The sequence below is a fragment of the Hemitrygon akajei genome, chromosome 11, assembly GCF_048418815.1.
Source record: "Hemitrygon akajei chromosome 11, sHemAka1.3, whole genome shotgun sequence".
Lineage (NCBI taxonomy): Eukaryota > Metazoa > Chordata > Chondrichthyes > Myliobatiformes > Dasyatidae > Hemitrygon > Hemitrygon akajei.
In genome coordinates, this window is record NC_133134.1 from 12,373,537 (window position 1) to 12,400,953 (window position 27,417).

At 43.6% G+C, this 27,417-nt stretch overlaps 1 protein-coding gene across 4 annotated transcripts in view; it reads right to left on the reverse strand.

Annotated features, from left to right (window-relative positions):
- caskin1 (CASK interacting protein 1) overlaps positions 1-27,417 on the reverse strand; it is a 696,764-nt gene that overhangs the window by 150,431 nt on the left and 518,916 nt on the right. For all 4 annotated transcript variants that reach the window (XM_073060226.1, XM_073060225.1, XM_073060224.1 and 1 more), the window contains exons 4-5: positions 21,061-21,206; positions 3,687-3,782 (exon numbers count right to left, since the gene is read on the reverse strand). In XM_073060226.1, the coding sequence (XP_072916327.1) occupies positions 3,687-3,782; positions 21,061-21,206 (242 nt within the window). The remainder of the gene's footprint in view (positions 1-3,686; positions 3,783-21,060; positions 21,207-27,417) is intronic.

Consider the following 27,417-nt stretch of genomic DNA (forward strand, 5'->3'; position numbering starts at 1 on the left):
TATTGTTATCACATTTGGTATTCTGGTACAGAGCTTGACCGTAGCGAGGGTGCACAACACTTGAGTAGATAGCCAGAGACTTTTTCCCAGGGCAGAAATGGCTGATATGAGGAGCTATGGGGGGATGTCAGAGGTAAATGTTTTACACAGAGTGCTGGATGCACGGAATGCCTATGATGGGTGGTGGTAGAGGGAGATACTTTAGAAGCATTTAAGAAACTCTTAGATAGGCACACCAATGACAGAAAAATGGAGGGGTATGTGGCAGGGAAGGGTTAGATTGGTCTTAGAGAAGGTTAAAAGAGTGTGGAATGAGCTGCCAGTGGAAGTGATGGAAGTGGGTTCAACCTCAGCATTTAAGAGAAATTTGAATAAGTACATGGATAGGAGGGGTATGAAGGGCTAGGGTCTGGGTACAGGCTGATCGGACTAGGCAGAATAATGGTTTAGCACAGATGGCCTTTTTCTGTGCTGTGGTACTCTATGACTCTAAAATTTCAGCACCACCTCATGGGCCAAAGGGCCTCAACTGTGCTGTAATGTTCTACTATGTTCAATGTTCAGTAACATGTCACTGCAGCAGTGCAAAAGGATCAGCACAAAAAATCTGCTTCGTGAAAATGTGGGGTCTGTAGCATAGAACAGTCAACATATTGTGGGAATATGTCAAATTTATTGTCTCAATTGAGCACAGTTTATTTTCTTAAATGTGGGTCTGCAGAGGATTTAGAGAGTAGAGTCATAGTCATAGAAAAGTACAGCACAGACTCTTCAGCCCTTCTAGTCCTTGCCTACTCCCATTGACCTGCACCAGGACCATAGCCTTCCATACCCCTACCATCCATGTACCTTTCCAAACTTCTCTTAAACATTGAAATTGAGCTCGCAGCACCACTTGCATTGGCAGCTCATTGCATAATCTCACAACCCTCTGAGTGAAGAGGTTTCCCCTCATGTTCCCCTTAAACTTTTCATCTTTCACCTTTAGCCCATGACCTCCAGTTGTAGTCCCACTCAACCTCAGTGGAAAAAGCCTACTTGTGTTTACCCCTATCCATATTACTCATAATTTTGTATTCCTCTATCAAATATCCTCTCAATCTTATATGTTCCAAGAAATAAATTTGTAGCCTATTCTTTCTTTCCATATACTGTAACTCATGTCTTCCAAAACTGGCAACATCCTTGTAAATTTTCTCTGTACTCTTTCCTGTAGGTAAATAACCAAAACTGCACACAATGCTTCAAATTAGGACTCAGTAGGGTCAGATTAGAGCATATCCTCAGTAGAACAGTGTAAATAGTTCTCTGGAAGAAGAAAGCTAAAAGCGATGACTACCGCCATCCTGAATCCATTCCTTTTTCATCTCTCCCCAACCCCAACTTCACAGAGGCAAGGGGTAGCAACCTTGGCCTTTGTGGCTCCAGCAATCTGTCAATGTTTCCTGCCATTACTTGGTGAGGCTGGTATGTTCCAGCTTTGGTAGATATGTAGTTAAGTACAGAAATCCAGGAACTTCAGTCAGTGGAACATTCTTACTGAACTTCAAATTTTTGCACATTATTTTCTCTGCAAGAATCATTACAAGTTTAATAGTGTAATAAATCATAATTATTTCCACACAGGCTCTCTAACACCGAAAAATTTGCTTTGTATGTGTGGAATATCTTTCCCCAAGAAAAAAAATGCATATGTAAAACCAATTGATTATAAGAATAATGTTTTACGATTTCTTTATATTTTAGTCATTTTAATCCCATGTTTCTCCCGCAATATTTATGGCACATGACAGAAAGTACTTTTGAAGTGTTAGAAACATTAGTGCTTTTTACTGCTTGGTTTTCTGTGTGGGTAAGCTCTTCAATCACATAGGCTCAGAGGTTGTGAATCTTTATGCGAACGAGTGCCCAAATTGACAATAATCTTCTAAAAAATTCTCTTGCATCCCATTGTAATTTTGAGCAGAGATGATCATTGATTAAGATAAGATAAAATAAAACTTTATTTATCCCAAAGGAAATTATTGTTGCAAGGTTGCTCAGTCAGAAATATATAGTTTAAAATACAAAGTGTAAGCATTGACGTATGAAAAAGAAGACAAAATATGCATTAAAAAGTAAAAGTGCAAAATACAGATGTGCAATGAAATCACAAATGTATCTACTTAAGGAGGAAGAGTTGTAGAGTCTTATAGCCCCAGGGAGAAAGGATCTCCTGTTGTGTTCAGTGGTGCACCTTCAATAGAATCAGTCTGTTACTAAAGGTGCTTCTCTGTTTGTCCAGTATGTCATGGAGGGGGTGAGAGAGATTGTCCGTAATGCTTTGTATCTTCTGCAGGATCCTCCTCTCAGCCACAACCACCAGGGAATCCAGTTCCACCCCCAGAACAGAACCAGCCTTCCTGACGAGCTTGTTGATCATCTTGGCATCAGCTACTCTCACCCTGCTGCCCCAGCAGACTATAGCGTAGGATAGAATGCTGGTCACCACTGAGTCGTAGAACATCTGCAGCACAGTACTGTAAATGTTGAATGACCAGAACCTCCTCAGGAAGTACAGTCGGCTCTGTCCCTCCTTGAACAGAGTCCCTGTAATTTCAGTCCAGTCCAGTCCAGTTTATTGTCCAGCTGAGTTCCCAGGCATTTGTAGTTCTGGACGACTTCTACATCCATTCCCTTGATGCAGAGTGCTTTCACCTTCCTGAAGTACACCACCAACTCCTTTGTCTTAGTGATGTTGAGCTGCAGGTGATTCAACCCACACCCCTCAACAAAGTTGTCCACCTCACTTCCGTTCTCAGCCTCTTGACCATGATACAGCCCACAACTGCTGAATTGTCCAAAAACTTCTGCAGGTGGCAGGACTCTGAGTTGTGTATGAAGTCCAAGGTGTAGGCGGTGAACAGGAAAGGGGGACCAGACAGCTCTCACATACTGTGGCCATCTGGACAGATAGTCAGTAAACCAGGACTAACGATGACCAATATTTTATTTTGGAAGGGTCTTGGCCCGAAACGTCGACAGTGCTTCTCCCTATAGACGCTGCCTGGCCTGCTGCGTTCCACCAGCATTTTGTGCGTGTTGCTTGAATTTCCAGCATCTGCAGATTTCCTCGTGTTTACTAATCTCTTATATCTGGTTTGTTTGTATTTGGTTGCTTGGAGAGCTACGCACGTAGAAGTCGAAGTCAACTTTTACTTTCTAATACTGATGTGTAGACCAGGTCTGCGAGGACTTCAAAATGTATCATTCAATGTCACATGTTCTTGCACCAGGCTGCGGTGAGATGTTTCCTGTGGAAACACCTTACTGCTCCTCGGTTGTAAAAAAGTAATTCTCTGCTTCATTTGATAGTGAAGTTAATCATTATTATTCTTTTTATTTTGGATTAGCTTAAAAGAACTGAGGGGTCGTAGTGCATGATATAGGTTTGACCCCTCTGCAAAGTTGCTCCTCTCGTTGAGGATGTTACTGGATGCCACATTGCTGGTTCCAGGATTTTTAACAAAGGGAAAATCCACGCCTTATTAATTATTGAAAGTATGGTCTTTGATTTCAATCCTATCAGTTTTCCAATTATTGTGGCTTCAGTCTTAAGCAATACCCTGAGCACTGTTACCAAGTGTTAAATCCAGAAGGAAGAATGCATCATATTGATATTTGTTAACTTACAGTTTGAAACTTACCCCAACTCTGCCAAATTCGCAGGCCAGGTCTAAGGGCGTCTTTCCAGCGACATCGACTATACACGGGTTCGACTGATGTTGCAACAGCATCTCGGACTACCACAAGAGAAGACAAGACAAGATCTTAGCTTGGTGCCTCATCATTTCCCCCATCCCCACTGCCATAACTTCGGGAGTAAAACTATTTCTGGGTGTTTAGCGAGTTCGGTTGGTGGACAGGGAAGAGTCACCAAGAAATTCATCCTTAATGTCTAGAAGGGGAATAGCTGGAGAAGTCGCTTCCTGCTCTAGAAAGAAAAGCAGAGGGATTGAGAATGAGTTCCCAGGTGATTCTGGACAGTAAGTAAGGTTGCTGATTGTTGTATTACTAAATCATAGAACAATTTTGCTTATGACCATGATTCTATCAAGCAACAATAGAACAAGTTCCAGAGTTAAAGTAATGATTCACGTTTAGGTGAGGCAATATACAGTACTGTGCAAATGTCTTAGATGCACATAAATGACTAGGGTGCCTAAAACTTTGCACGTGGTAGAGGTGTGGGGCAGGTGGCAGAGAAGGAGTGCCAGGAGAGGGGGGCACCCAGCCCTAAGCTGCCAGGCAAGGTAATTTGATTCCAAACAATTGGTTTATTGGTCATTACAGAATGTCCCTCTGATGCTTCCTGCTCCCTCCCTTCTCCGTTCCCCTTTTCTCAACCGTGATTCCCCTCTCCATGCCCCCTTCGCACTCTTAGTCCACAACAGAGGCCCATATCACAATCAGGTTTATCATCACTCAGCAGTACAGTGCAATACATTAGACTACCACAGTACTGCGCAACTGTCTTAGGCACCCCAGCTATCTACATGTGCCTAAAACTTCTGCACACTGTAGGCTAGCTATAATGTATGATGGATTAGCTGGGAGCATCTGAATACCACAGACACTGAAAACCCGAAAAACAAACGGAAAACACCGGGACCTGTGGCAATTTGGGCCAAATGTCTTGGACCGATGACCTTGCATCTTGATGTTGTGTTACCTTGGACAGTATGATTATGCATGCCATTGAGATCAGGACTACCAGAAAGTCGAGCAAAATAAAAAACTGGTGGTGGAGCTCTGTGGGCTGAGCAGCACCCGTGGAAGGTCTCAAACCAAAACGCTACAATTCCTTCACCTCCACAGATGCTACTTGACTTGCTGAGTTCCTCCAGCAGGTTGCTACTTTCTTTTTGCTCCAGATTCCAGCATTTGCAGTTTATTGCATTTGCCAGAGCCATGGCTGTTGAACAGGACAAAGACACTCAAAAGACTATTCAATAGATCCCTAGTATGATAAGTTGGACTCTTGACCTCACAGTCTACCTCGTTATGATCTTGCACCTCATTGTCTACCTGCGCTGCACATTCTCTGCACACCTATCCGATAGATAGGTCATCGGATGCCTAACTTACTTCTCCCCAAACAAATCCTTTGCTCCCAGTTGAAAGAAGGTCAGTGAGACCCTGATGGGCAAAAGGGTAATGCTTCAAAGATAACATCAAATTCAACATTACATCGAATAACTGAGAAGACATTGCACCCGGTAGATGCACCTGGAGGAAATCTGTCCAAGAGGGAGCTGTACTACGTTTGCCTCAGCGAACAAGTGATGGCCGTGAAAGGAGAGTCTGAACAACCCAAAGACCCAACCACTAACCACGGCCACCACTCACTCTTGCCCTCACTGCTGCAGAATAGGTGGATCCCGGTTCAGCCTCTACGGCCACTTGAGAACCCAGCAAAAGACAACCCCTTAGGAGATCATCATTCTCGACGGGAATGGGCCATGGAAGAAAGGGGAAAGGGGAGGAACACCAGAGAGAGGTGACGGGCAGCTAAGTAGTTAAGGTGAGAGAGGGAAATAGGAATGAGCAATGGTGAGGGAGAAGGGGCCAATCGAAGTGGGAGTGGATCTGACTAACACGGCAACAGGATGCCAGATTTGGGCAGTCAAAGGAGAATATTAAGGGGGAAAGACAAAGTAACGGAAGATTGTGGCAGCGCGGTAGCTTAGCGGTTAGCGCATCGCTTTGCAGCGCCAGCTGTAAGATTGGGGTTCAATTCCCACCATTGCCTATTAGGAATTTGTAGGTTCTGCCCAGGACTGTGTGGTTACATCAGGTGCTCTGGTTCCCTCCCACAGTCCATCTACTGGGGCGACGTGGTAGCGTAGCAGTTAGCTCGGGGTGTCAGAGTTCAGAGTTCAATTCTGGCGTCCTCTGTCAGTAAGTTTGTACATTCCTTCCTGTTTGTGCATGGGGTTTCATACTGGTTAGTAGGTTAATTGGTCATTGTAAATTGTCCCATGATTAGAGTAGGGTTAAATCAATGGATCGCTGGGCTATTCAAAGGGCCCACTTGAAGGACCGGAAGGGCTCATTCCATGCTGTATCTCCAAATAAATAAGTAAACACTCCAAATAGTTACAGGTAAGGGGCAGTGAGCTATACGCATGCAATGTTGGCACTGGTAATGTGGCAACAATTGTAGGCTGCCTAACGCAATCCTCACTGTTCTGATTTGATGCAAACGACACACTTCACTGCATGTTTAAACGTTTCGATGTAGGTGTGACAAATAAGGTTAACCTTTCATCTTTATCTTGTGAAATGTGCATATTTTGGTCCATGCAATATCAGCAGAATTTACAGCTTGTGAACAAGAGAATACATCTATAGTCATAGGATCATAATATAACATTGAGATCAGTCCTAACACAGCTCAGTGTTAGTCAGAATTATTCAGGGATTGTGCACAGTACATTTAATACTCCTAGTGACAAGCACATTATAAAATCTATTGTAGAGAAATAACAGTTCAAAAGGTTAATCAGTAAGAATTTGCTGTTGAAATTCCTTCTTTCCCATAAGTTAAAGGTTTTGATTTTACTAATAACTGCTTGAATAAGAAAATACATTTTTTTCTGTAGTGTTCTTCAGTTATAAAGTGTTCTAATTAAACATGACTTTCCCCTCACAAATCTCCCCTGCACCCAGATATCCCTCCATTCACTCACGGATGCCCCTCTCCCAGCTAACCGGGATATCTTTCACCCATCACCCCTTGCATCACACCCAGATACCTCTCCTTCTTTGACACCCCCCCCCACCCCCACCATCCTCATACATTTTTCATTGCCAGAAGTGGCTCGGCCTGTTGAGTTCTTGCAGTGTCGTATTTTTATTCTGAGAGCTTCTGACATCTTTGTCCAACACTGGTGGGGGACAGTGCCAACAGCCTTGGTAAGGAAGTGGGGAGAGGGGGAATTCCCATGAAATACATTTTTTGCAACAGAAAATAAATGTCCAGAGACTTCTGAACATCCCTGGGCATATCTGCTGATCTAATGATTTCTTTACATGTGGACATCGGCAATCTCCTATCAGAATCCTTCTTCTTCAGCTCTTTATCTTTTTCACCTATCACCCCCCAGCTTCTCTCTTCATTACCCCCACCCCACCTACACTCCCCCTCACTTGGCTTCATCTATCACCTTTTAACGTGTATTCCTTCCCCTCCATCCCCCCACCTTCTTACCCTTCGTCCTTTCCAGTCCTGATGAAGGGCCTCACCCCAAAACATCAACTCTCTGTTCCTCTCCACAGATGCTGCCTGACCTGCTGAGCTCCTCCAGCATTTTGAGCGTGCTACTCTGGATTTCCAGCATCTGCAGAATCTCTTGTGTTTATGATTGGCAGGGCTAACTTTCTATTGTACCTGGTGGGTGAGGTACCTCATTGTGCATTGCACTTACAGTTCTGTTAGGTGGCACGTTGTAGGATTTTGACTCAGCAAGGATGAGGGAACAGTGATATTCTTTCAGCTCAGACTGGATTGCAGCTTGGAAGAAACCTGCAAGTTTTACTACAACACACACAAAGTGCCGGAGGAATTCAGCAGGTCCAGCGGCATCTACAGAAATGAATAAGCAGTCGGTGATTCAAGCTGAGACCTTTCTTCAAGACTAGAAATGAAGGGGGAAGATGCCAGAATAAAAACGGTGAGGGCGAGGGGAAAGAGGACAAGTTAGAAGGTGATAGGTGAAGCCAGGTGGGTGGTAAAGGTAAAGGGCTGGAGAAGAAGGAATCTGACAGGGGAGGAAAGTGAAGCGTAGGAGAAAGGGAAGGACTGGACCCAAGGGGAGGTGATAGATGGGAGAGAGGAGGTAAGAGGCCACAGTGGGGAATAGAAGAGGGAAGTGGGAGTGAAAAATACTTCTATTGGAAGGAGAAATTGATATTTGTGCAATCAGGTTGGAGGCTACCCAATTGGAATATGAAGTGTTGCTCCTCCACCCAGAGGATGGCCTCATCTTGGCACAAGAGGAGGCTATGGACTGACGTGTCGGAATGATAATGGGAGTCGGCATTAAAACGTTTGGCCACCGGGGAGTCCCACTTTTGGCAGATAGTGCAGATAGTGCCCACACGTCCCCCAATTTACAACGGGTATCGCCAATGTAGAGGAGGCCCCATCGGGAGCACCACACACAGCAGAAGACCCTAGTGTGTTTGCAGGTGAAACGTTGCCTCATCTGAATGGAGGTGAGGGAGGAGGTGAATGGGCAGGTGTAGCACTTTGGCTGCTTTCAGGAGTAAGTGTGGGGAGGGACGAACGGACAAGGGAATCATAGAGGGAGAGATCACTGCATGGAGGGGACAGGTAAAGGTATGTTAGTGGTAGGATCCCTTTGGAGATGGTGGAAGTTGCAGAGAATGATGTATTGGAAGTTTTGGTACACCCCAGCATTTGCTTCCCTTCTAGATGGTAGCATTTAGGATATAATTGGCATACTTTTTGAATGATAAACTTTGTAATGTTGCATGGGCTGAGTGATGTCCAGGGAGATGGATAGAACATTAGCCAAACAAACGTCCTATCTGAACAGAAGAGATTCTGCAGATGCTAGAAATCTAGAGCAGCACACTCAAAATATTGGAGGAACTCAGCAGGTCAGGCAGCATCTGCAGAAGGAGATAAACATGATGAAATGTCTCGGCCCAAAATGTCAATTGATTCCTTTCCTCTATAGAGGCTGCCTGGCTCGCTGAGTTCCTTCAGTACTTTGAGCGTGAAGCATCTTATCTGGACGCATCACAGCTCGACACGGCAACTGCTCTGTCCAAGCCGGCAAGAAATTGCGGAGTTGTGGAGTTGTCATCATGGAAATCAGCTTCCCTTGCATGGACTCTGTCTACACGTTTAGCTGCCTTAGTATAATCAAAGGCTCCTCCCACACTGGACATTCTCTCTTCTCCTTCTCCCAAAGGTTCAAACCAGGTTCAAGGGCAGCTTCTGTCCTGCTGATAGAAGACTACTGAATTATCATTAAAGATGTACACTTGACCTCACAATCTACCTCGTTATGGCCTTGCACCTTATTGTCTATCTGCACTGTACTTTCTCTGTAACGTAACACTATATTTTGCATTCAAAGGATTCAAAGTACATTTATTATCACAGAACGTATAAATTAATAAACCTTGAGGTTTGCCTGCCTACAAGCAGCCACAAAGCAAGAAATCCAAAATAACCCAATTTTAAAAAAAGACCAAAACCCAATGGCTATCTCAACGTACTGACGTGAGGAAATTACCCATATGGATGGCAAACAAAGGTTTTTCACTGCATCTTGGCACATTGGCAACAATAAACCAATGACCTTAGTGGATACTTTATTAGGTACACCTGTACACCTGCTTATTAATGTAAATATTTAATCAGCCAATCATGTGACAATAACTTAATGTATAAAAGCATACAGACTTGATCAAGAGGTTCATTTCAGATTCAGATTCAGACCAAACATAGAATGGAGAATAAATGTGTTCCAAGTGACTTTGACTGTGGAAATAATTGTTGGTGCCAGACAGGGTGGTTTGAGTATCTCAGAAACTGCTGATCTCCTGGGATTTTCACACACAACAGTCTCCAAAGTTTACAGAGAAAGGTGCAAAAAAATAAAAAAAACCAAGAATATCTAGTGACTGGTAGCGGGAAAAAAATGGCTTGTTAATGAGAGAGAAACATAGAAACACAGAAAAACATAGAAAACCTACAGCACAGTACAGGCCTTTCGGCCCACAAAGCTTGCCGAACATGTCCTTACCTTAGAAATTACCTTAGGCTATCTAGGTCAGAGGAGACTGGCCACACTGGTTCAAGCTGACAGGAAGGTGACAGTAACTCAGTGTCACAACACTGGTGTGCAAAAGAGCATCTCTGAATGCACAGCATGTCAAACTTGGAAGTGGATGAGCTACAGTAGCGGAAAGCCATGAATGTACACTCAGTGGCCACTTTATTAGGTACCGTCTGTACCTAATAAAGTAGTCACTGAGCATTGGTCCTTAAGTCATAACTGGTGTCAAACGACCATGGAAAAGGTGAAGACCAGCTGTTACACCCTTGACTTGTGTCTTGCAGATGATGGAAGGATTTTGGCAAAGCAGGAGCCAGCTGCTGCAGTTCAGCTGGACTTCAGGTGACTAAGTTTCCAGTCAATAATGATCTTCAGGACGGTGGGGTAATCTAGTGACGGAGAAGCAAGGGGAATGCTAATGTTAGACTCACTCTTGGAGATGGTTACTTCCTGGCACATCTGTGGCATGAATGTTAATTGCTAATCATCAGCCCATGCTCATATGCTGTCCTGTACTTCCTGCATGCAGATATGAGTTGGTTCATGATGTGAAGGGCTGCGAATGAACCCGCCAACTGTGGGAATTATCTGCAGCCATCTCCTCACAATCTGACAAAGTACGTGAAGATATTCGGTCTAGAGACTCTGCACCGGGAATCTCATTCAGCAGAGTTCGGAGAACAGGTGAGGACAGATTTAGTACGTCACCAGCCTAATCGCTGTCAAGGGATATATAGACAAAAGTGCCGGAAAGGGGTCAGCAATATCACGAAGGGCCTCGCACACCCTGCTCATGGATTGTTTGCCCCATTCCCATCAGGGTCTAGGCTATGCAGCGTCCATGCCAGGATTACTGGATACAAAAACAGTTACTTCCCCCAAGCCATCACACTGATCAACACCTCCACTTCATCTCCAGTCAGTCACCTTCTGTACACACACTCCTGTGCCTAGTGTCATTATAGTCCATTAGACCATAAGAGAGGGGAGCAGAATTAGGACATTTAGCCCATTGAGTCTGCTCTGCCATTTAATCATGGTTGGTTTATTTTGCCTCAGAACTCCATTCTCCTGCCTTCACCCCATAGCCTTCGATACCCTGACTAATCAAGAACCAATCAACTTCTGCTTCAAATATACCCAATGACTTGGCCTCCACAGCTATCTATGGCAATGAATTCCACAGATTCTCCACCCTCTGGCTAAAGAAATTCCTCCTCATCTGTGTTCTAAAGGGACATACATTACATACTTTATGTACGGGTACATGCAATCAGTCTATATCTATAAGCTAATCTTAGATGTTCATATTAAATGTGTTTTTATTGAGCTCTTTATATTAATTGTTTTTTTCAATGCTACATTTTGTTCTCTTCAACACTTGTGTACTGATGAATGACGATGTACAGTCTTGAATATCGGTAGGTCATTACTGCCAGAGCCACTGAGGCTCTTCCAAAGGAGGAGGGAGAGAAGAGGAAAGACCCTGACAATAAGAATCTGTCTCTCCACGGAATACGAGGTTTTCCTTTTTGCCAGGGTCCATGGAATTACAGCTTATTGAAGAAGCAGCCAAGGACAATGACAGCTTGGAATTGGAGAAAGCGTGCAGCAGGGTTGGAAGTACTAAGATTACCAAATGCTTTTAGGGTACTGATGCACCATCAATAACTCTTGAAGACGTGAGGTGAGATATAGGCTTTTATTGGCTGGAAGAAAGAACAAGCAGCAATTGACCACCACACTGCATCCTGGAGACTGAGGCCGGGGCGGTGTCTCCAATCGCCTTTATACCGGGGTCTGTGGGAGGAGCCACAGGAGCAGTCAGCAGGGGGGCGTGTCCAGACAGGTATATGTAGTTCACCAACCGAACTGACACTGACTCAGTCAGAACACAAAACTTTTTTTGGACATTTCTCTTGCAAATTCAAGACCCTATTGGACATTGATAACGTAAGATGCTGCAGGTATAAAATGGAAGAGATGCGGTTGAGGGCAGTGCTGGTGGTGGAGGAAGGGAAGCCCCTTTCTTTGAAATAGGAGGTCATGCACGTCTGCTCTTACCCCATCCTCCCGCTGCCCTACCGAGGAAAGGGTTCCTCTTGTCCTCACCTACCATCCCACCAGCCTCCGCATCCAGCACGTAATTCTCTGGAACTTCCGCCATCTCCAACACATCTTCCCACCATCCCACTTCCTGGTATCTGCAGGGATCAATCCCTACGTAACTCCCTTGTCCATTCGTCCCTCCCCACTGATCGTCCTCCTGGCACTTATCCTTGCAAGCGGAACAAGTGTTACACCTTCCCCTATATTTCCTCCCTCACTACCATTCAGGGCCCCATACAGTCCTTCCAGGTGATGCGACACTTTACATGTGAGACTGTTAGGGTCCTATATATACTGTGTCTGGTGCTCCCAATGTGACCTCCTGTATTTTGGTGAGACCCGGTGTAGATTGGGAGACCGTTTCGCTGAGATCCGCCAGAAGACGCAGGATCTCCCAGTGGCCACCCATTTTAATTCCACTTCCCATTCCCATTCCAATATGTCAATTCATGGCCTCCTCTACTGTTGCAATGAGGCTACATTCAGATTGTAGGAACAGTACCTTATATTCTGTTTGGGTAGCCTCCAACCTGATGGCATGAACATTGATTTTTCAAACTTCCAGTAATGACACTTCCCCCTCTCCTTCATCATTCCTCATCTCCTTTCCCTCTCTCACCTTATCTCCTTGTTCCTACCCCCTCTTTCTTCCATAGCCTTCTGTTCTCTCCTATCGGATTCCCCCTTCTCCTGCCCTGTATCTCTTCCACCAATCAACTTCCCAGCTCTTTGCTTCATCCCTCCCCCTCCCGGTTTCACCTATCACCTGGCATTTCTCTCTCCCATCCCCCCCACCTTTCAAATCTACTCCTCAGCTTATTTTCTCCAGTCCTGCTGAAGAGTCTCGGCCAGAAGCGTCGACTGTGCTTTTTTCCATAGATACTGCCTGGTCTGCTGAGTTCCTGCAGCATTTTGTGTGTGTGTGTGTTGCTCGGATTTCCAGCATCTGCAGCTTTTCTCTGGTTTCTGAGGAACCCATCCTCAGTGTTAAGCAGGGTCTGAGTTCATGTGTTTTTTTTTGCATGGCTATGTTTTATTTTGAACCCGCTGTGTATATTTTGCTCCTTGGTCCCAGAGAAACACTGTTTCGTTTGGCTGTATCCATGTATGGTTGAATGATAATTAAACCTGATCTGATTTGATCTGAAGAGAGTCCGGGAGCGAATGAACAGGCTAGAAGTATGAGAAAACTGCACTAGCTAGGATATTTATCAGGTGCTGGCAGAGATGAATGTGCAGACTTGGATCAGGTTATTTCCCAGTAATTGGCTCCAATGCTGATACCGGCCTTCCAGCTGGCTACCCACCCAGAGATCTCTCTCTGATCCTGCTGCTGGAATCTGCAGTCCCCAGGCCAGGACATTGATGGGAGGCCTCAGGCATCCCCCTGAGCTGGGAGATGTCTCGTCTTGGGACGGGAAGGGGCCTTGCGCTCAGTCCAAGACTCAGCAGGAAGTGGTGGGATGGGAGGGGAGATATACCCCTCACTTTGGAGAGTCAGAAACAAATTTGATTGCTCAGCTAAGATTTCACAGGAGTTAGAAATGTGGAAACATTTCGAACTGGGAGAAGTGCTAGATGATTACTTTTTAATTTTCTTTTTACTGTACCCTTTCTGGTGATAGACTTGAAAGACTCAAGAGTGATGTTTGTCAGCTGCATCCTCATTTGGGAAGGGGGAGGGGAAGTTATAGACTCAGAGTAGTAAAGCACAGAAACAGGCCCTTTGGCCCATCTGGACAATGCTGCCCTGCTCCAGCTGTTTCCAGCTTCACGTCTGTAAGCTTTGCGACTATTTGCCTTGCTGTGTGATGAACTGAGACTGTGGACCTGCTCCGGACTTCGTGCCTATGGAGTTAATTTTGCTCTGAATGCTGTTGCTTGCTTTTATTGCTTGCATGGTATGTTTTATTTTCTCTCTCTGTGCAATAGACCTTGGTCATTTAAAAAAAAATTGGGTTCTTGTTTTGTGGCTGCCTGTAAGGAGACGAATCTCATGGTTGCATAACTGAGAATAAATGTACTTTGAACTTTGATCTACCTCGTCCCATCTATCTATCTATCTAAGAGGAGAGGAATTTGTGATGAGGTTGGAAACCAATCACAGATTGTTGAAGCCTCTTCACACGCTCAACTCCTCTTTCTCACTGACACATCCAACTACCAATCCATCCACCCAATTACAGATTATTCTTCCTGGTTTTGGAATCCCCCCAAATATAAATATAAATGTCTTCTTGATGCAGCCCTTTCAGACCCTGTCGAAAATGCGAGGGCTTTCATCTCATCGTATCTAAATCTTCGGTCCTGAGCCTCAGAATTGGACCTTTCCCCATAATTCCTTCTGTTCAGTTCCAGTGGCGTTCTTGTAAATCCATCTTCCACTTTCTCCAGTGGCTCTATATTGTTCACGCCGGAAGAATGAAGTTGAAGGAGGGGAGTGATGTGGCAATGCCGGGCTGGAGCTGCGGGTGAGCAGGACGAGTGACAGCCTCGTCGGACACTGCTCCTGCTACTGAACCCATTCCATCTGCACAGCTGCAGAAAGTCACACATGAGACAGTGGAACAATCCCATCACACTGAGCAGAGGGCTCTGCAATGCGACAATGCAGTTCCTCCTGTTGGCATCTCCTTGGTATTCCTTGTCATCATGCAGCGTTGTATTGGGAATCACTTCAGGATTTAGGAGTCTGCGGACTTATGGTAAAAATCAGTGTATAATTTCCACTGGTGTATAAGTTGCAGCTTGCTTCAATTTTAAAAAAGAGCACATTTCTTAGGTTTAAAATACATTTAGCTTTCTTCTTCAAAGTACAGGTAATATTTTTAATTTATATTGCATTAAAACATTCGTTATGCTTCACAGTTTCATTGCTTTAAGTAAGGTTAGATAAGGGTCTTTTAAGAGCCTCTTAGATAGGTAACATGGGGCTTAGAAAAATAGAGGGCTATGCTCTAGGGAAATTCTAAGCAGTTTCTAGAGTAGGCTACATGGTCGGCACAACATTGTGGGCTGAAGGGCCTGTAATGTACTGTAGATTTCTAAGTTCTAAGTTCTAAACGATGAAATCACAATGAAAATTCAAAAGGCTTTTGCAAGAAAAAAAGATACATCATACCAAGTTTAATTTAATTTGATCACTGGACCAATGTACAAGTGTGAACAACACCTATTCAAACCTTTACAAACTACCCAGAAAGTTGACCTTTACATTTTTCTATGGCGACATATCCAAAAACCTTGATTTCAAAGTTCTTCTACTTAACCAATAGGTTCCAAGAATACAGCTGCGTAACTTGACTTAGAAGTGAATTGTAAGACCAACTGCAGATGTGCCTATATCTACACAGTGATCTAGGACATAGAACATAGAAAATACAACACAGGAACACGCCCTTCAACCCATGATGTTGAGCCAAACTATTTAAACTAGTAATTAAATAACTTTAAGGTATTTGGAGGAAACTATAGGGGGGGAATGTCAGAGGTAAGTATTTTACACAGAGTGGCGAGTGCATGGAACACCTGTCAGGGGTAACGGTCGAGGCAGATACATTAGGGACATTTAAGAGACTCTTAGATTCATGGATGAAAGAAAGTGGGGGCTATGTAGGAGGGAAGGGTTGTATTGATCTTTGAGTATGCTGAAAGGTCAGCATAGCATAGTGGGCCAAAGGGCCTGTACTGTTCTATGTTCTATGGTTAAATGCCTAACTAAATGAATCCCTTCTGCCTACCTAATGTCCATATTGTTCCATTCATTGAATATTCATGCACCTCTCTAAGAGCCTCTTGACCACCTCTTAAACACCAGAGATTGTGCAGATGCTGGCTATCTTAGGCTACATCCACACTACACTGGATAAACCGTAACCGAAGCTTTTTCTCTTCGTTTTTACCCTTTGTCCACACTAAAACGGCGTTTTCGTCCCCCAAAACCGGAGCTTTTCAGGAACGCTTTCCAGGGTGGGTATTTTTGAAAATGCTGCTCGGGCAGATCAGTGTGGACGGGGTAACTGGAGAAATCTGAAAACACTGTCAGACGGCAGCGTGCCATTTCATTGTTTTCTTGAAAGCAACCTAACAATTTCAGAATAGACGGCAACGAGACTGAAGCCAGAAGAGTTAGAAATGTACTCAGCAAATACTTTGAAATAAGTATACTGTACTCACTTTGCCCTGTTTTCTGTCCTTGCTTGTATGAAGGTGGTTTACCTATTTATTCAAGTACTTCTCTGACAATACAGATGATGTGTAACAGCCTAGTGTAACATTGTATGGAAATACAAGATAACACTGATGCACACATGTTTTATAAATTTAACAAGGTGCTTTATTAAAGCAACAGAGTTAGTCAGTTTTTCAATGTTCGTCGTCAGCCGGGTCCGTGAACTCCCTGTCGGTTGCCTCCATACACTTCAGTATTTGTTTTTTTTACTTTAAAATCTTCCTGCGCGAGAGCCAACAGCTGCCCGTCGTTTAACTTTTTCTAGTCTGTAACTGAACAAACACGTACCGTCTTTCACGGCGAGACACCAAACATGTCGCTTGTTTTTGGTAGATGTGTCCTGCGCATACGCAGTAGGAGGAGATTCGATGAAATCTCCGTTTCAATGTGGACAGAGATATTTTTAAAAACGCATAGTGTGGATGCCTATCGTTTTTACTCGAAACCGGCGTTTTCAAAATTATCCGGTCTAGTGTGGACGTAGCCTCCAGCTCCTCCGGAATTTTGTGCATGATGAACTCCTCTAACGTTTGTCGCCACTGTCACCCCTGGCAGAACATTCCAAGCAGCCACCATGCTCTGTACAAAACATCTTGCTCCATACCATCTTCTTTGAACTTTCCCTCCCGCTCACTTTAAATGCATGCCCTCTGGTATTAGGCATTTCATCCCTGGAGAAAATGAACCAGCTGTCTATCTATGCCTTTCAAAATCTTACAAACCTCTGTCAGATCACCCTGCAGTCTCCACCACTCCAGAGAAAACAACCCACGTTTGTCCAACCTCTCCTTTTAGCACCAAGTTCAAAGTAAATTTAATTATCAAAGTACATATGCTCCCCTCGGAGAATTATCGATCGGGCTGTTGACTGTAGTTCAAAACAAATGTAGCTCATATTGGCCTCCTTCAGTTTTCTGAGATTATGCCCATTCTCTCTTGTTGCTGATTGGCGTGTTTAATATCTATATTATCATTTTCCGAGTGGAGAGACCTATTGGTTTTTTTTGTGTGTGAAGGAGGGGTTTGGGGGTTTGGGCTTTGATGTTCTTGTTGCTGTTTTTCCATATAGGTGAGATGTTAGCTTTTCTGGGCGAGGGAGGGGGGCTGGGGATTTGGAGTTTGATGTTTCAGATGCTGTTTTTCCGTGTGGAGTCACCTGTTAGATTTTTGTGTGCAAGAGAGGGATTAGGAGTTTGGGGGGGGGGGGGTTGATGTCTTTCTTTTGTGGACTTCCATGGTTTTCTTTGTTTCGTGACTATCTGTTGAAGGCGAATCTCAGAGTTGTATACTGCATACATACTTTGATATTAAATGAACCTTAAAATATATATGTCAGAGTGTTCAGAGAAGATTTACCACCAGGATGTTGCCTGGCTTGGAGAACAAGTCATATGAAGCAAGGTTAGCAGAGCTGGGACTTTTCTCTTTGGAGCGTAGAAGAATGAGAGGGGACTTGATAGAGGTCTACAAGATTATGAGAGGCATAGATAGGGTGGATAGTCAGTACCTGTTTCCCAGGGCACCAATAGCAAGCACCAGAGGGTATATATACAAAATTAAGGGAGGGAAGTTTAGGGGAGACATCAGGGGTAAGTTTTTTACACAGAGGGTTGTGAGTGCCTGGAATGACTTGCTAGGGATGGTGGTGGAGGCTAAAACATTTAAGAGCCTCTTGGACAGGCACATGGAGGAAAGAAAAATAGAGGGTTATGGGGTAGTGTGGGTTTAGTACTTTTTTTTAAGGATTATATGGGTTGGCACAACATGGAGGGCTGAAGGGCCTGTACTGTGCTGTAGTGTTCTATGGTTCTATGGTCACCATATATGTGGTAAACTATGTGTATACCTGTCTGGACACGCCCCCCTGCTGACTGCTCCTGTGGCTCCTCCCACAGACCCCTGTATAAAGGGAATTGGAGGCACTGCTCCTCCCTCAGTCTCCAAGATGTCGTGGTCACGTTTGCAGCTAATAAAAGCCTATCTTTTGCCTCCCGTCTCCGAGAGTTATTGATGGTGCATCAATATACAACCTAGAGATCAGTAGTGAGATGTGATAACTGTTCCAATAACGTGAGCACGGCCATCTGTGAGGGTACTGCGTGCCTATGCATTACTTCAAACAGCTTCTTATTTATTTTAGAGTTTGCTCAGCTGAATGACCTTTGCACATTACAAGGAACCAGAAGCCATGCTGGGGTAAGGAATGGAAGGTGAGACTCTGGGCTTTGTTAGGGGGCGAGTAAGCTAACCTTGGGTGAACCACCTCAGGGTCCAGGCACCACTTCACAAACTAAAACACTGACATTTCCCGAGTTTTCAAAAATGGCACTGTGCACTGGAGGCAATAGCTCTTGATTTAGTTTGCCTGCTGCTTTGATCCTGTTCAGAAGAATGTTTACGTTGTTCTTTGAAAAGCAAAAACTCCCAGCAAAGGAGACCAGTCTGGACAGGAGATTCCAAATGAATGGACATTCCCAATTGGTATCAAATGCTCTCTATTCTTCTACATTTTTAAAATCTGACTACATTTCAGGAAGCAGACACCTTTGGTTGGGCTAGTGTTTAATGACTATTACACAGTGCTTCTGACTCAGCAGGCCATTTCAATAGCCAACTACCACCATTGTTGTGTCATCTGTGCATTTATTGGTCATACCTCTTCCATTCATATCCATTTAAATTCCTGAGCTTAGATTTTACAGATACAGTGATGGGAATCGGAATCAGAATCTGGTTTAATATCACTGGAATATGTCATGAAATTTGCTGTCTTCACAGCAACAGTACAATGCGATACATAATTATAGGAAAGATGTCAACAAAATAGAGTACAGAGGAGATTTACTAGAATGTTACCTGGGTTTCAGCACCTAAGTTACAGAGAAAGGTTGAACAAGTTAGGTCTTTTTTCTTTGGAGTGTAAAAGGTTGAAGGGGGACTTAAAATTATGAGGGGGATAGATAGAGTTGACGTGGATAGGCTTTTTCCATTGAGAGTAGGGGAGATTTGAACAAGAGGACATGAGTTGAGAGTTAAGGGGCAAAAGTTTAGGGGTAACATGAGGGGAAACTTCTTTACTCAGAGAGTGGTAGCTATGTGGAGTGAGCTTCCAGTAGAAGTGGTAGAGGCAGGTTCGATTTTGTTATTTTAAAAAAAATTGGATAGGTATATGGACAGGAAAGGAATGGAGGGTTATTGGCTGAGTGCAGGTAGGTGGGACTAGGTGAGAGTAAGCGTTCGGCACGGACTAGAAGGGCCAGGATGGTCTGTTTCCATGCTGTAATTGCTATATGGTTATAATGATAGAAAACTCTGTGAAGTACAGTATACATTCTGTGTGTATATATATATATATATAATGTATATACTTACACACAAAATAGATAAATTGAACAAGCAGTAGAGTGGCATGGTAGTGTAGTGGTTAGCACATCGGTTTACAGTACCAGTAACCCAGGATCAATTCCTGCTGCTGCCTGTAAGGCATTTGTACATTCTCTCTGTCACTGTGTGGGTTTCCTCTGGGTGCTCTGGTTTCCTCCCACAGTCCACAGATGTACTGGTTGGTAGGTTAATTGGTCATTGTAAACTGTCCCGTGATTAGGTGAGGGTTGCTGAGCAATGCAGCTCGACGGGCTGCAAGAGCCTACTCTACTTTGTATCCCAATAAATAAACAATAAATAAATAAAAATAGAAATTAAAAAAAGAGAATTGAACTAATTTCTCTGGTCAATGGTTAAGTATTCTGTTCTTTGTCCATTAATCTAACCAGTATGCTATTCTGTTACCTTCCAAATCTCTGGGAGCTTCTACGATCAATTTTAGAACCTAGAGAGCAGTTAACCATCTGATGCAGTCCTTAAACAGGGAGCAACTCTAAAGCAACAGACTCCCTTTTGCAGCATTGCAACACACTTTATAGAATCTGATCATCAAAGAAAGGAAAGGACCATTCATTCCATAAGATTGTAAGACATTGGAGCAGAATTAGGCCATTCAGCCCATCAAGTCTGCTCTGCCATTGCATCATGGTTGATTTATTATCCCTCTCAACCCCATTCTTCTGCCTTCTCCCTGTATCCTTCGACACCTTTACCAGTCAAGAATGTATTAAGCTCCACTTTAAATGTACCCAATGACTTGGCCTCCACAGCCATCTATGGCAATAAATTCCACAGATTCACCACCCTCTGGCTAAAGAAATCCCTCTTCATCTCTTCAAATGGACGCCCCTCTATTCTGAGGCTATGCCCTCTGGTCTTCTGATGCTACTATCAGAAGCATCCTCTCCTCATCTATTCTATCTAGACCAATGGTTCCCAAGCTGGGGTCCATGGACCCCTCAGTTAATCATAGGAGTCCATGGCATAAAAAACGCTGGGAACCCTTGATTTAGACCCTTCAATGTTTGACAGTCCTTTATGTCTGTTTCAGGAAGAATGTCCCAATTAGTTTGAGATCCCAATAAATGAGATTTTTTTCCATGTAAAATTGTACAGTATTTCTCTTTATAAAGTTACTGTTGAAACTGTTTATACAGTGTGTCCTGAACACGTGTCACCATTGCAAAAGAAAACTTGCCTCCTCTGCCCTCTGGTTCATTTACCCATTAGGTTCAACTACCAGGTAAAGTGGAAATAATTCATCACTTTATATTATTTATTGGATTGTTTACAGGGTTATGCACACACACACTCACAGGTTATGGTTGTGCCAATGGATTGTCCTTTCCCCAATGAAATATAGTTAGCCCAATAAATCAGTCAGGTTGCAAGTATAATTTAATCATCTTTCCATCTCAGTCTAGGGAAGGACACAAAATAAAAAAACAATAATCTTTAACTTGGAAATTCTCTCCTCACCACTTCATAGTGTCCATGCTGGGCAGCCAGATGCAGCGGGATCTGCCCTTCCTCCGATTGTGAGTTCACGCTCGACGCTGCCTTCAGAAGCATTTTCATCGGCTCCGCCTTCCCCTGCCACGCGGCGTAGTGTAACGGTCTCATTGCTGTAACATAGGACCAGAAGCACGTCAACAGAACCAGGCTCAAGGACAGCTTCTACCCAGCCGCTATAGGACTATCGAACGGTCTCCTCGTATGATAAGATGGACTCTTCACCCCACTCGACCAAAAAGACCACAACTTTGTCATAGGGTTTGGAGGCTTGTGTGCCTCAATGACCCTGAAAGCTATGTTAGCTGGCGTCAGGGTCTTGTGCTTTGACTCCAGGTAGGGTCACCCATGCCAAACAGGTCAAAGGGTAGAGGTCAGACTAAGAGTGGTCCATCGGTCCTCTAGGTTCAGGGGTTCAGCTTATGGCTACAACCCTGACTGGCCAAAAAAAAAATTGTTACAGGAAGAGCAATGAAAGAAGCCTTCATTGCTGCCCTAAACAACAACAGCGTAATGGACAGTATGTAAGTAAGTTCACCTCACAGACTAACTTGTTGTGGCCTTACACCCTATTTCATTTTCTCTGTAACTGTGACATTTTATTCTGCACTCTGTTACTGTTTCCTCTTGAACTACATTGATAGGTTGATGTGAATGACAGCATAAAAATCAGATTTTCACTGTACCTCAGTACATGTGACAATAATGAACCAATTCAACTCATTTTGAATTGGACTCAGAATCGGTTATGTGCTCCCTTAAGGCCATTCTGCCAGTCAATATAATCAGGCGTGATCGAAACATGACTTCAATTCCAACTTCTCGCCCATTCTTCGTAATCGTTGACTCCCCTGCAGTTCAAATCTGAAAATCTGAGGTGGCACGGTAACATAGTGGTTAGCACAACACTTTACAGTACAGGCGACCCAGGTTCAATTCCCACTGCTGCCTGTAAGGAGTTTGCATGCTCTCCCCTTGACCACGTGGGCTTCCTCTAGGTACTCTGGTTTCCTCCCACAGTCTAAAAACTTACCAGGTGGTAGGTTAATCTGTCATTGTAAATTGGATTAAACTGGGGGATTGTGGGCAACGAGGCTCCAAGGGCCAAAAGGGCCTACTCTGTACTGTATCTCAATAAGTAAATAAAATAAAAAAATAGTCTATATATTCAACAACCCTGACTCCATAGCTCTATGTAAAAGAGAATGCTAAAGATTTATCCTGGTGAAGAAATTCCTCATCTCCATCTTAAATAAACAACCCTTAAATAAAACTATATTAAGTTTTGAGTTCCCTAACCCAGAAGAATCATTTGCTAGGCATCTCAGAATCTTACATGTTAAATGTCAGCTAACGTACTTCTAAATCCATTGGGGATAGGTCAAACTCGCTCAAGCATGCCTCTCCAGATGACTCCTTCTCAGAGTGAACTCTCTCTGAACTGCCGCCTTTACAAAGACATGCTTCTTTATACAATGCTGACAAAACCACACTCCAAATTTGCTCTCACCAAGACCCTGCTCTCCTAATCAGCTGCAGCCTGTTTAGGGAAGGTGGTGGAAGACTATACCAACAGCTCACCTCAAGAGTCAACTTTTTCAGCACTAGGCAATCTAATAATTTGTCATAAAACACTGTGGACAAAATGTTTTAAAGATATTATTCCACAAACTGTAGATAACTTCCCTTGTCTAATCTAAATCAAGTATTAAATACTAATTAAATGCTAAAAATCTACAAGACCATGAGATACAGGAGCAGACATAGGCCACTTGGCTCATCAAATCTGCTCTGCCATTTTATCATGGCTGACTTATTATTCCTCTCAATCCATTCTCCTCTCTTCTCCCTGTAACCTTTGACATCCTGATTAACTGAGAACCTATCAAATATAATCAATGAGTTAGCTGTCTTTGTTTATGAATTTCACAGATTCACTATCCTCTGGCAAAAGGAATTCCTCCTCATCTCTGTTCCCTACTGTAGGAAACATCCTCTCCACAGTCTATCTAGGACTTACACTATTCAATAGGTTTCAAGGAGATCCCCCACATTCTTCTAAACTCCAGCGAGTTCAGGCCCAGAGGCTTCAAATGCTCCTCATATGTTAACCCTTTCATTCCCAGTATCATTCTTGTGAACTTCGTCTGGATCCTCTCCAATACCAGGTTATCTTTTCTTGGATAAGTGTCCCAAAATGGCTCAGAATAATCTAAGTACCATCCAACTACTGCCTTATAAAGTTTCAGCATAACATCCTTGCTTTTGTATTCTAGTTCTCTCAAAATAGATGTTAACATTGCATTTGCCTTCCTCACCACAGACTCAATCTGCAAGATAACCTTTGGGGAATCCTACACAAGGACTCCCAAGACCCTTTGAACCTCTGATTTTTGAATTTTCTCCATGTTTAGAAAATAGTCCATATCTCTATTTCTACCAGGGTGCATGACCATGCACTTCCCTGCACAATATTCCATCTGCTCCTATTTGCCCATTCTTCCAATCTGCACCCTTCCGCAGACTCCCTGTTTCTTCATCCTCACCTTCCCATCCACCCACCTTTGTATCATCTGCAAACTTCACCACAAAGCCATCAATTCTATCATCCAAATCATTGGCACATTTCGTGAAAAGAAGTGGTCCCAATACTGACTCCTGCACAAACCCAATAGTCACCAGCAGCCAATCAGAATAGGCCCCATTTATTCAGAATCTTTGTCTCCTACCAATCATCCAATCTTAGACCATAATACCATAAGGCCTATGAGCAGAATTAGGCCATTCAGCCCATCAAGTCTGCTCCGCCATTCCATCATGTCTGATCCTGGATCCCTCTCAGCCCCATTCACTTGCCTGCTTGCCATAACCTTTGATGCCTTGACCAATCAGAAAATAATCAATTTTCACTTTAAGTATACACACAGCCATCTGTGGCAGAGCACTCCAAAGATTCACTACTCTCTGGCTCAAAAAAAAGCTCCTCCTTACCTCTGTTCTAAAGGGTCACCCCTCAATTTTGAGGCTGTGGCCTCTAGTTCTGGATACCCCCACCAGAGGAAACATCTTCTCCACATCTATCTTATATAGTCCTTTCAAAATTTGGTAAGTTTCAATGAGATTCCCCCACATTCTTCTGAATTCCAGTAAGTACAGGCCCCAAGCTGCCAAATGCTCCTCGTATGTTAACCCCGGCATTCCCAGAATCACCTCTCCATGCTAGTATCTTTCCTGTAATACCATGGGCTCTTATCTTGTTAAGCAGCCTCATGTGAGGCACCTTGTCAAAGGCCTTCTGAAAATCCAAGTAAATGATATCCACTGCCTCTCCTTTGTCTATTCTGCCTGTTATATCCTCAAAGAATCACAACAGATTTGTCAGGCAAGATTTCCCCTTAAGGAAACCATTCTGACTTTGGCAAATTTTGTCATGCGCCTCCAAGTACCACAAAACCTTATCTTTAATAACGGGCTCCATGATTTTATTATTCATACACAGAATATGGACATTGTGGTCAGGCCTACATAAAGTGGCCACCCTGAACTGACTGGCTTGCTGGATCAACTCAAGTAGGGTTTCCCATTCACTGCCATTAACTGAGTTGTCTGTGGGCCCCAAATTAGGAATCCATAAACTGAAGGAATACTGATCCATATTGGTGAGTCTGGAGTGATGGATGGGCCAGATTGGTTAAGAATGGCACCTTTCCTTCCCTGACAGACATTTGCTGATTTAGCTGCTGTCTAAATGATGTACAAGTATCTCCTTTCCCCAGCATGGAAAGTTACATGAAAAGAAAATTGGGCTCTTTCTCATACTTAAATTATTGCAGAACTTTTTTGCTTCTAGGGATGGGAGATGTGAAATTAGGATAAAATTCTGGAAAGAGACAAAGGTGAAATCCTGGATTGTAACTAATCAATCCTAACTTCAGAGAGATTTTATGAAGTGCTTCACATCTCAGCATTTCAATGCTGTGAAATAGAAAAATAATGAAGTCATTTCTAGCAAGAAATTACTTTTCCCCTCTGAATATTCAATGATTTTCAAATTACTGCTCTTTTGTAACATGAAATATGAAGATTTGGCATTGCTGATGTCAAGCTAACAGGAGGTTATGTGTAGGATTATACACCTGCACTGGAGAAGTGCATCCAGTTCATGAAGGTAAGGAGGTTTGGCTTGTCACTGAACACTCCAACACTCCTCTACAAACGTACTTTTTAAGGTATCCTGACTGTTTGCCTCATGGTCTGATATGGCAATTGGAACGCCCAGGCGTGAGAGAAGCTGTGGACTCAGCCCAACAGGCCGTGGGCACATCCCTCCCTCCAATCGGTAGGACCTCCAAGAGACACTGCTCAAGAAGGGAACATCCATCATCCAAGATGCCCACTGTCCAGCCCATGCCATCTTCTCACAGCTACCTTCAGGCAGGAGGTACAGAAACCTGAAGTCCCACACAAGCTGGTTCAAGGTCTGCTGCTTCCCTGCAGTCATTCAGTTCTTGAAGCAACCAGCACAACCTTAATCGTTACCTCAGGGAACAACATTGTGACCACTTTGCTCACTTTGTCGTGCCTTTCTCTTCTTCAGTCCTTTCTACAATGCTTGCCATAGCCTTAGTAGTTCTTTTGAAATGCATCACATCACACTTATCAGGATTACCTTTCATCTGCTATTGCCTTGCCCACCTTACTGATTGCCCCATATCATCATAGAACTACAGTGTACAAGCAGGCCCTTTGGCCCATCTAGTTCATTCCGAAGGCTTTGATGCTGTCTGCTCCCATCGGCATGCATCTGAAACCATAGCCCTCCATGCCCCTCCCATCCATGTACTTATCTAAACTTCTCTTAAATGTTGACATTGAACCATCACTTCCTCTGACACACTGCCATCACTCTCTGAATGAATTTTATCCTCATGTCCCCTTTAAACGTTTCACCTTTCACCCTTAACTCATGACCTCTAGTTCTAGTCTCACCCAACCTCAGTGGAAATCACCTGCTTCCTTTAGAATGAGACCCTCTTCGCAATCATGAGCATCATCACTTTATTGTATTTGTGCATTTACCACTCATACCTCTTCATCCATATCCCAATTGTTAACGTACAGTAAATAGGAAGCAGTAAGGATCTGAGCAATGACACAATGGTCATAGGCTTCCAATCACCAAGCACCCCTCTACTTTTCAACATGTACAAACACGCTGGAGGAACTCAGCAGGTCGGGCAGCATCCATTGAAACGAGCAGTCAACGTTTCGGGCCGAGACCCTTCATCAGGACTCAAGGGTCTCGGCCCGAAACGTTGACAGCTCGTTTCAATGGATGCTGCCCGACCTGCTGAGTTCATCCAGCTTGTTTGTGCGTGTTGTTTGACCACAGCATCTGCAGTGCACTTTGTGTTTATCCCTCTACTTTTACCTTCTGCCTCTAACTACTGAGCCAATTTTGGATCCAATTTAGCACCTCAACTTGGATCCCTTAAGCTCTAAGCAAAGTCCCAAACGGAATGTTATATGTTCTCATGTAGGTCACATCAACTGCACTATCCTATTATCTCTGAAAAATTCAGTCAGATCAAGTTCTGTCCCAGGCAGGATTCCCTTCCAGCACACCATGTTTACTGTTTTTCATTAATCCCAACCTTTCCAAGTGCAGATTAATCATGTCATGTAGAAATTTCTTCCAGTAACTTTCTTACACTGGCATTAGTCTCCTGAGACTGGATTTGAATGGTGCAGCCCCAATATCTTTCCTGAATAAAGGCATACAGTTCATAATTTTCCTGCAAGCTCCAACTTGGACTCTAGATGCATATCTTGCTCCTGTCACTAACTTGATTAGGGTTAGTAAATTGTAGGCATGTTATAAGACCATAAGATATAGGAAAAAGAATTAGGCCATTTGGCCCATTGAGTCTGCTCCAATATTTCATCATGCTTGATTCATTTTCCTTCTCATCCCCAGTCTCCAGCCTTCTCTCCGTATCTTTCATGCCCTGACTAATCTCGAATCTATCAACCTCTGCCGTAAATGTACCCAGTGACTGGGCCTCCACAGCTGGCTGTGGTGATGAATTCCACAGATTCACCACTGTATGTTGGTGCTGGAAGTGTGGCAACACGTGTGGGCTGCCCCCAATACAATCTTCAGTCCGTGTTGGTCATTGACATAAACAACGCTTTAATTACACATTTTGATGTGCATGTGACACAAGTTAATCTCTCTCTTTATTCTTTACCTGATCAATATTTCTTAATTCCACAAGAATGCCCAAGTGCTTGCACAGTGCAGTGTTTATCTGACCCAGGATT